This window comes from Colius striatus, chromosome 24 (assembly GCF_028858725.1).
Source record: "Colius striatus isolate bColStr4 chromosome 24, bColStr4.1.hap1, whole genome shotgun sequence".
In the NCBI taxonomy this organism is placed as follows: Eukaryota; Metazoa; Chordata; class Aves; order Coliiformes; family Coliidae; genus Colius; species Colius striatus.
This window is the reverse complement of record NC_084782.1, coordinates 2290459-2299906: the sequence shown is the minus strand read 5'-3', so window position 1 is coordinate 2299906 and position 9448 is coordinate 2290459. Positions and strand designations below refer to the sequence as shown.

Sequence of the window (9448 nt, the reverse complement as noted above, 5' to 3'; positions counted from 1 at the left end):
GCAGGGGCAGATGGATGGTTCTCATATACTGTGGGAGTGTGGGGGGCACAGGGGCTGCTTCCTCAGGGTGAGGGAGGTGGCAGAAGGCTGGGGAGTGGCCTCTCCCTGCATCTTCCCTCAGCTCTCAGAGGGCTTCCCAGTGCCCTGTCTGCCTGCCCACATCAAAGCTTCACTCTCTGTCTGCTCCCTCCTGGTCCCCTTCCAGGGTGAGCCCCAGCCCCTCACCCTTTGTTCTCTTCATCTCTGTGGAGCTCTGGATTACTTTGTAAATATTTCAACTCTGCTTCTGTGGTTTCATCATCCTGACAGCAGGGGAAATAAACTTTCTGTGGGTGTCTCTTAAGTGCTGCATTTCAGAGTTGAGACTCTTCCTTCCTTCCAGCATCCCGTGTGCCCCTCTCCTGTCCCCAGGCCCTGGGGCTGGCTGCCCAAAAGACTTTTTACACCTCTTACTTTCAGAGTTTGCCCTTTGCTCTGCTGTGGGGAAGGGGCTTTAGGGGGCAGGGAGATCCCACAGCTGCAGCAGAAGTGGAGCTTTGTTTCATTTGGGAGAGGGGCCTCTGTCTACTCTTCCTTTTGCTGATCCCAGAGCCCTGTGTGGGCAGTAAGCTGAGGATGCCTTTTTAGAAGATAAGCCCTTAATTGCAGACCCATCTCCTTGAGCTTTGTGTTCCCTGTCTCTTTGCTCAGGGCCATTGCTCCTCTGCTCCTTCCCCAGCCAGCACCAAGCCCCAGCTTCCATTTCCCCATGAGCTGCAGGGGGGAAGGGGCTGCTGGGCCCAGAGCTGTAAGGGGCCGAGTTGGCCTCGTTTTCCTCCTCTCCCAGCAGGATCCTGAGCTGGGAGCTGAACCTTGGCCTCCCTCCTTGTGGATTCTCTGTTCCCTCTGAAAGCCAGAGGCCAAAGCCTCGTGCTGGGGGAAGGAGATCAGCCTCAACATGAGGCTGTGCACAGAGCTCAGGGATTTGAGCAGTGCAGCCATCTTAAAGACACCACCTGGATCCTCTCCTGCTCAGCCCCTCCAGCCAAACCTGGCTGCCAACCCTCCTTCAGCAGCGGGGAGGATGGCAGGCAGGCCCCCAGGGCCTCATCCTGCTCAGGGCTTGTCACTGGAGCAGGAGGTGAGGATACAAACCCTTCCCAACACACTGCCCAGTGTGGAGGGGCTCTCTGGGGCTGTGCCCCTTCCCTCCTATTGGCACAGGGTTTTGCAAGCCTGGGTGCTGCAGGAATGGGGCTGGAGATGTGCAGGAGCTGAGCCACAGTGGGTTCTGCTGCTGAGGGTTGGACAGAAGCTCCAGCCCCATGCTGGCCACCTCCAGGGTCCCCAGAGCCAGGACTCTCAGCACCTCCTGCCCTTCTCCCTGGCACCATTCAGGCTCAGCACCTCCTGTCCTTCTCCCCTGCACCAGGCAGGCTCAGCACCTCCTGCCCTTCTCCCCTGCACCAGGCAGGCTCAGCACCTCCCACCCAGAGGGATGTGGGTTTGGGCCTCTGCAGGGCTCAGGGTCTCAGACCCACTGGAGTCTCCAAAGCCCGATGCCCCAGGCCTGCAGCCCAGCCTGAGTAGATGCAGTGGTCCCATGGGTGCTGCCCACCCAAGCAGGATGCTGCCCCCCTCCCCCTGCAAACCCGTGGGCTGGTGAGAGGCTGCCACTGCCCCAGCACATGCTCCCTGCCTCAGTTTCCCCCCCAGCTGAGCCAGATTTGCCTGCACCTCACAGACCCGAAGAACGAGTCTGGGGGGGGAAGAGCAGAACTGGGGAGCAGGACAGGACTTGCTCCTGACCCCCACAACCCCCCCACTTCCCCTGCTGCCTGAACACCCACTGCAAAAATGAGGCAGAACCTGTTCTGCACACCCCTGGGGATGCTGCCAGCACCTGGCACCCAGCACCCAGCCACAGAGTGGGGGTTGCTCCCTTCAGGAGGTGGCTGGAGCCAGGCTACAGGCCACTGTGGCTGCCTGGCTCCCTCCAGGGTCTCAGGAGGGAAAGTCATCCCCTGAGGGCTGCCCAGCACCTTGTGCTGGTGGCCAGGGTGGGGAGGAGGCACAGCACAGTGCAGGATGTGACTCACTGCTCCCCACACACCTGCAGCCATGGGGTTTGTGCTGCCCAGAGCTATCTGCCTGTGCAAGGCCATCACCAGAGGGGCTCGATGCCATATGTCCATCACTCATCATCCTTCTCGAGAGATCTGGGAGCAGGGGACAGATCCTGCCACCTCCTTTCCTGTCCCAGCCTCAGCTGATAAACATTTCTTGCTCTTGCACTGAAAGGGCTCTGTGCCCACCCTGGGTGAGCAGAGCTGAGCCATCAGCCCACAGGCACCTCCAGGGAGGCACAATGGTCCCCAGCCACCATCCTCCCTGCAGAGATCTGGCCACACTCACTGCATGTCCAGAGCATCCACAGAAGGGACCTCATCCTTCTGGGGTCCAGTGAGCACACTGTGAAGGGAGGTCAGCCACAACAGGCAGAGCTCTTGCTGAAGTCTCATTTCCTTAGACACCACGCTAAAAATAATCCTCTTTTCTTGTGGGCCTGTGCTGTCTCTGCACCCCACCACAAAGCCTCACCCAGCACTGCTGCCATCTCACCCAGAAAGCTGCCTGGGTGGTGGCTGGAGCCCGGCAGGGAGCCTGACTCCCCCCTCCCCAGCCAGCAACTCTCCCCCGAGATGCTCCTGCTGGGGTTGGCATTGCTGGCTCCATCCTGCGTGGGGCTGAGCACTCAGCTTTGCCGTGATCCCCATCCCTTCAGAGCAAGATCGGCTTGTGCCAGGCTGGATGTGGAGCTGTGGGGCTGCGAGTGGCCGTGGGATTGTCCCTGTGGGGCTGCAGAAACCTTGTGGGATGGAGGAGGGGGCTCTGCACAGACCCCCTTCTGCCCCACGCTCCTACTCCATGCCCAGCAGAGGCCAGTCCTCCCAGTCTAGCCCAGGGCTGCTCCAGAGAAGACACCCCCCAAGCCACATCCACCCCCCCCCCGGGGTGAAGACAAGGGGCTCTGCCGCCCTCTCCCCATCCCTACACCTTTGGCTTCCAACCTCCACCCGCTTTGGGGGGTCCTGGTACCCCGGGGTCCTTCCCCTCCGCACCGCCCCTTCGCGGGCTGCCTGACACCTCCCAGTTCAGCCCAGTTCAGCCCAGTTCAGTCCCGTCCGGCGGGTGCTGCCGGCTCCAGTCCCTGCTTTCCTCCCGCCGGGGCGAGGAGGCGGTTTTGCTGCCTGCGGTTGACTCAGCTCTAGGTCGAGGGTGGCGACCGGGGGCCACCCACGAGGGTCCCCGTGGGCTGCTGCAGTTGGGGGGGAGTTGTACGACCCACCGTGACCCCCCTACACACACACACACACGCAGTCCCGGCCAGGTAAGGGTGGTCGCGGGGCCGACCCCACTGCCGGAGGGGTTTCGGGGGGGGTGTGTTTGGGGGGGGTCTGTCTCCTCTCGCTCTCTTAGGGGGGGTGCAGCTCCCCCCTCGCTCTGCTCCCCTCTCTCTCGAGGAGCGATGGGATGGGGGTGCTCCAGGACCCCAATTTCTGCCGTGACTTGCATCATCCTGCACGGGGGCTGAGGCCACGATGATGGGCTGCAGGGCCCTGGGGCTGGGGGAACTGGGGGAGGGAGTGAGGGCCAGCCTGAGCTGTGTTGGGGACGGCTGGGGTCTGCTGTCTCCGGGGGGGGTGGGCTCGGGGAGGCTGAACCTGGGGGCTCTGGGGGAAGGGAGATGGGGGAGGATGTTTGTGCCGTCCCTCAGCACCCACCATCGTGGCGAGCTGCTGGCGAGGAGAAAAGGTGGACGTGCATCCCCCAGTCCTGGCTTACTGGGGAGGTTTAACTGGTTTAACTGGTCTCTGGTGCAGGTTGGGGGGGGCTGGGTGCCCAGCACCCCTCTGCACGCCGGCAGGTGCTTGTTCACCCCCCTCCCTCCCCTCCATAGCTGCACCCACACAAGGGGGTCCCCGTGGGGGCTGCGGCAGCGCCTGGGCCAGACCTGGGGGACTTTCGGTTGTGTTCCGGGGTGTGTGGAAGCGGAGGGCGGGGGGGACACCCCCGTGAGCCGCCGGTAAACAGGATACGAGCCGGGCTGCGGTGTGGCGGCAGCGGCAGCACCGTCCCGTCCCGTCCCGGCAGCAGCCGGCGTGTGGCCGCAGACACCCTCCCCCAGTCCCGGCGCAGGGTGCTGGTGGGTGCTGCAGCCCAGCGTGGGGAGGGGTGCAGGTCATGGGGAGGGGTCCCTGGTGAGGGGTGCAAAGGGTGTCCGCTGTTGATTTGGGGAGGAGGTGTGTGTGTCAGGGGTGGGGTTGGCACCCAGACCACCCACCGGCTACCCGCGTGCTCAGCCCTGTGCGGGGTCCCGTGCTGCGACCCCCAAGGCTGGGGGGAGTGTGATCCAAGCCCCCGCTGGAGGCGGGACCCCCACAGCCGTGTCCCGGCGGGGTCCCGGGGGTCGGCAGGACGGAGCCCGTCCCACCGCCGCTGCAATTTCCTGCCCGCAGCATCCCGCACCGGGCGGCACTTGCCCCACACCGGCTGCCACTTGCCCCACACCGGCTGCCACTTGCCCAACGCCGGGGCCAGGAAGGGCAGCGGTGAGGCAACGCCGGGCAGTGGGGCAAGAGCCCCTGATTGCCCCCCCTGCCCCGGGGCTCAGCCTAGTGCGGGCTCAGCCCATCGCGGGGGCAGCCGAGCCCCCTTTTGCCACCCGGCTCGGTGTTGTGGCACCCGATGCAGGGCGTGGGAAAGCGGGCAGGGGCTGAGCCGGCCCTGGGCAAACAGCCTTTGCAAACACGAGCCGCGGGCAGGGCCGGGCGGGTGCGGGGCCGGCGGCGGGGCTGGGGAGCAGCAGGAGCGGCGCAGCCTCCCCGAGCCTCCCCTTCGCTGTGCCCCTGCCCTTGGCACCCGCCGCATCATCCCTCCCCGGGTTGTCCCCGTTGCGGCGTTTTGGGGTGCACCGCGTGCCTGGGGGATGCTGCATCCTCAGCTTCTGCTCTGTCTCTTGGCACAGGGTCAGGATGATTCTCACTGCAAAGCAGCCCCGGGGTCCCTCTGCAGATGTTGACATCGCTGGTGCACGCCCGGCACCCTGAGCCCCTCTGCCCGCAGCCCCCCACGTCTCGGCACTCGCCAGCGCCTGGGGGTGTCCCTGGGGTGTCCCATCCCCCCACCATGGAGCTGGGGGCTGAGGCGCTGCTGGATCTGAGCTTCCTGACGGAGGAGGAGCGCCGGGCCATCGCCGAGGTGCTGCGGCGCGACTGGCAGCTGCGCCGGCGCGAGGAGGGGCGCATCAGGTCAGCTTGGGCAGGGGTCTTGGGGACAGTGTGACCCCCCCCTCCTTCCTCCAAGAGCACACAGCCTGGGGTCCATCACCTCTGGGGGCAGAGCAACCAGAGTGGGGGTCCCCTTTCTCCTGGGGATGGGGCACCCATTGACCCCAGCCAGGGCAAAGCCTTGTGGTGGGTGACACCGCTGCTGGGGGTCCCACAGCCCTGGGAGACGCTGGCTGCTGTGTCCAGGCTCCAGCAGCTGTGTGGATGTGTGGACAGGGTCTCAGAGGCCGATGGTGGCCCTGGGGTGGGTGAGGGGGAGCCAACACCACCCTCCCACCCCCAGCAAGCTGCGCAAGTCGGTGTCGGACCCGGCGCGGCTGCGGAGCCTCACCGGGGACTGGTTCAGTGCCGCACGCGCCCAGCGCCACCGGCACCACCTCGGCTCCGACCTCGTCCGGGCCTCCATCCGCCGCAGGAGACGGCCCCGCGGTACGAGAGCGACAGGGGCACGTGGACAGGGGGGTGCTGGGGGCTGGGGCTCAGCCTGCTGAGCTCCCTGATGTCCCACAGGAGCGGGGGACCTGGAGCGTGGCTCCAGCCTGGGCGAGCTGGAGGCCATCAGCGAGCCGCTGGCGGAGGAGAAGGAGGATGAGGATGATGTGGCAGAGCTGGAGGAAAGGTGAGGGGTGAGGCTGAAGAGGAGGGAACTCACCCTTTGGGTGTCCCCAAGGCTGGTGGCATCTGGGATCACAGCAGTGCAGGGGCAGCTGGAGGTGGGGAAGGGAAAGCGGAGCCTGGGATGAAGGGGTGGCAGAGGCAGAGCTGCACCTCTCTGGGGTGGGTGGGTCAGTCATTCATTCATTCATTCATTCAATCAATCAATCAATCAATCAATCAATCAATCAGTCAGTCAATCAGTCAGTCTGTCTGTCCATTCCCCCCACAGGTGTCTGTGGCTCTATAAATAGCAGCAGGGGTGTGGGGAGAGGGGGGAAGGTGTTCATTAGCTTGATGCTTTGTCAGAGAGACTAATTATCATTTCTTCTCCCAGCCCCCCTACAGAGGAGCAGGCAGCTGCAGAGCCCCAGGTTGGTATCAGGGACAGGGAGCTGAGCCTATGGAGCTGCAGCTGGTACCTGACACCCTGGTGATGGGCTTTGTCAGTGGGGGCAGAGGAGGGTGCTTGGGATGCCCATTTTCACCCATGTGCCACCTCACAGCCCACCCCCACGGCTCTGGAGGGGACTCCAATGTCCCAGCCTCCGTGTCAGAGTGATGTCCCAGAGGACGAGCAGGATGTCCCAGGCCAGACAGGTAACTGTGAGGGGGTGTCAGGGCTGTGGAGCCCCCCAGCACTGCTCACCAGCCTCCTACCTCCTCCTGACCCCCATCATGGCCTCCCATCCTTCACTTGCCTGCTTGCTCCTCTTGCCAAGAAAAATGGATTCCCCCCCATGCCCTCACCCACACTTTGCCCTCACAGGTGACACAGGAGGGGGGAACCCCTTCAGCACATCCAGTGTGGAGGAAGAGGAGGAGGAGCCTGACTCTGTACACAGTGGCCAGGATGCTGGGCAGGTGGGATGGGGGGCTGCGGGGAGCTATATAGGGCTGAATGGGCCTGGAGGGGCTGGATGGAGCTATATAGGGCTGGATGGTGCTATATAGGGCTAGATAGGGATGGATGGAGTTATATAGAGCTGGATGGGGTTGAAGGAGGGACTGGATGGGGCCGGGGTTGTCCTGGAGCATGCAAATCCATCATGGCACCTGATGTGCCAAGCACTGGGCATTTGCTGGGGGCTGAGTGCCCTCAAGAGCCTGCAGTGGGGTGGGAGTCCAGGGGGCTGGGTGCTGACCCCTCTTTGCTTTGCATTTCCAGGGTCCAGGGCCCCCCCAAACAGCTCAAGGGTCCCCACAGAATGGCCACGTGTCCCCCAGCCGCCTGCTGACCACCAGCTCCTCCACATCCAGCCTCAGCTCCTCCACGGTACAGGGCCAGGGGCAGTTGGGGTGGGAGGTGTGGGGGGGGAGGTCACCTCCACAGCCCCTCCCTGACAGAATCACAGAATCTCAAGGGCTGGAAGGGACCTCCAAAGCTCACCCAGTGCAACCCCCCTGCCAGAGCAGCACCACCTAGAGCAGGGCACACAGGGACTCATCCAGCTGGGTTGGAATGTCTCCAGAGAAGGAGCCTCCACAGCCCATCTGGGCAGCCCCTGCCAGTGCTCCCTCACCTCAACAGGGAACAAATTCTTCCTTGTGTCTCTTTGGAACCTCTTCTGTTCCAGCTTGTCCCTGTTGCCCCTTGTCCTGTCATTGGCCATCCCTGAGCACAGCCTGGCTCCAGCCTCCTCACACCCACCCTTGATGGGTTTGTAACATGACTGAGCTCATCCCTCAGTCTCTTCTCCAAGCTGCAGAGCCCCAGCTCCCTCAGCCTTTCATCACAAGGGAGATGCTCCGCTCCCTTCCTCACCTCTGTGCCCCTGTCCCTCCCCTCCCCAGCTGAGTGGCAGCCTGATGAGCCTGTACAGCGAGGGGGAGCTGGGCAGCGTGGCCGTGCGGGGCTGTGTCCAGCTCTCGCTGCGCTACGACGCGGCCGGGCGGGAGCTGCAGGTGCACGTGCTGCAGTGCCGCCAGCTGGCTGAGGCCAAGAGGCAACGCTCGGACCCGTGAGTGCCCCCTGCCCCACGGCCGTGCCCTGCCCGTGCCCACCCTGCTGCCCACCCTGCCAGCCCCCTGCCCCGTCTCGTTTTGGGCTCCAGGTACATCAAGACCTACCTGCTGCCGGACAAGTCCAACCGCAGCAAGCGCAAGACCACGGTGAGGAAGAGGAGCTTGGACCCCATCTTCAACGAGACCCTCAAGGTTTCTGTCTCTGCTTTGCTGGGGGAGGTTCCCCCTGGTTCAAGGTGGGGTGGGTACCCTCATCCTCACCCTCTTGATGTCCTCACCCCCACCAGTACAAGCTGGAGAAAAGGGACCTGCAGGGCCGGACCCTGAACCTCTCGGTGTGGCACCACGACAGCCTGGGCAGGAACCTCTTCCTGGGGGAGGTGGAGATCGCACTGGGCACCTGGGACTGGGCCAACACTGACCCTGAGTGGTTCAACCTCCAGCCCCGGGTGAGTCCCTGGCACTCCCCATCCCCAGCCCCCTCCTCACTCATCCACAGCCCCCCATAACCCCCCCAACATCCTCCCCCAGATGCCCATCTCCTCGGACAGCCTCGCCAGCCGCGGCAACCTCAACCTGGCGTTGAAGTTCATCCCCGCCGGCTCTGAAGGTGAGAGGTGCCTGTGGGCACCCAGGGCAGGGGGGGCACTGCCATGAAGGATGCTTCTGACCCCTCCTGCCCGTAGGTTTGGGGCTGCCACCCACGGGTGAGCTGCACATCTGGGTGAAGGACGCTCAGAGCCTCATCCCCCTCCAGAGCGGCACCGTGGACGCCTTTGTGCAGTGGTAAGGAGGGGGGGGGTTGGCACCCTGGGGGGCACCTTGAGGGGCTCCTGTGTGCCTCACCCCCCCCCTCACCACCCCCCCAGCTACGTGCTGCCCGATGACAGCAAGGGCAGCCGGCAGAAGACAAGGGTGGTGAAAAGGAGCCTCAACCCCCTCTTCAACCACACCATGGTGTACGACGGCTTCCAGGCCAAGGACCTGGCCGAGGCTTGCGCCGAATTCACCCTCTGGCACCACGAAGCCTTTGCCAAGCGCCAGCTGGGCGGCATCCGGCTCAGCCTGGGCACGGGTGAGGGGGCGGGAGCCCTGAGCACCCCTGGGGGACCCCGTGGCTGGTGTAGGGGGGAGGTTGTTGGGGGCCAGGGGTGATGGTGGTGGTCTCTCTGCAGGAAGCAGCTACGGGCTGCCCGTGGGCTGGATGGACTCGACGGCGGAGGAGCGGGGGGTGTGGGGGCGGCTGCTGCAGCAGCCCGGGCGCTGGGTGGAAGCGCTGCTGCCCCTCCGCACCAACCTCGTGCCCCGGGCATAGCCTCACCTCCAGGGACCACCCCCCTCAAGGACCACCCCCGGGTGCCAGCGGGACTGCGGGACCTGGGGAGGGGACACAGAGCTGAACTCGGAGCATGGCGGCGTGGGGCTGAGGGTCTGTGCCCTCCTCAGCCTCTCGGCTGCAATGAAGTGGCACCGCAGGGCACATGTGGCAGCTGTTTATT

The 9448-nt window shown here is 64.5% G+C and overlaps 1 protein-coding gene across 1 annotated transcript; it reads left to right on the top strand.

Moving 5' to 3' along the window:
- Window positions 1–3213: 3213 nt before the first annotated feature.
- Window positions 3214–9423, top strand: SYTL1 (synaptotagmin like 1). Its single transcript, XM_062014746.1, has 15 exons — window positions 3214–3370; window positions 5009–5291; window positions 5614–5759; window positions 5841–5949; window positions 6322–6358; window positions 6491–6584; window positions 6754–6848; window positions 7153–7260; window positions 7779–7945; window positions 8039–8141; window positions 8237–8398; window positions 8481–8559; window positions 8636–8735; window positions 8819–9024; window positions 9125–9423. Exons 2-15 carry the CDS (start codon window positions 5056–5058, stop codon window positions 9262–9264), a joined length of 1782 nt encoding a protein of 593 aa, XP_061870730.1. The 5' UTR covers window positions 3214–3370; window positions 5009–5055; the 3' UTR covers window positions 9265–9423.
- Window positions 9424–9448: the final 25 nt, after the last annotated feature.

Coding starts and splice junctions, on each gene's coding strand:
- SYTL1 (XM_062014746.1), top strand. CDS start 5,056: ATGTTGACATCGCTGGTGCACGCCCGGCACCCTGAGCCCCTCTGCCCG. Junction 6,359..6,490: donor AGGCAGCTGCAGAGCCCCAG/GTTGGTATCAGG, acceptor GCCACCTCACAG/CCCACCCCCACGGCTCTGGA. Junction 6,585..6,753: donor GGATGTCCCAGGCCAGACAG/GTAACTGTGAGG, acceptor TTGCCCTCACAG/GTGACACAGGAGGGGGGAAC.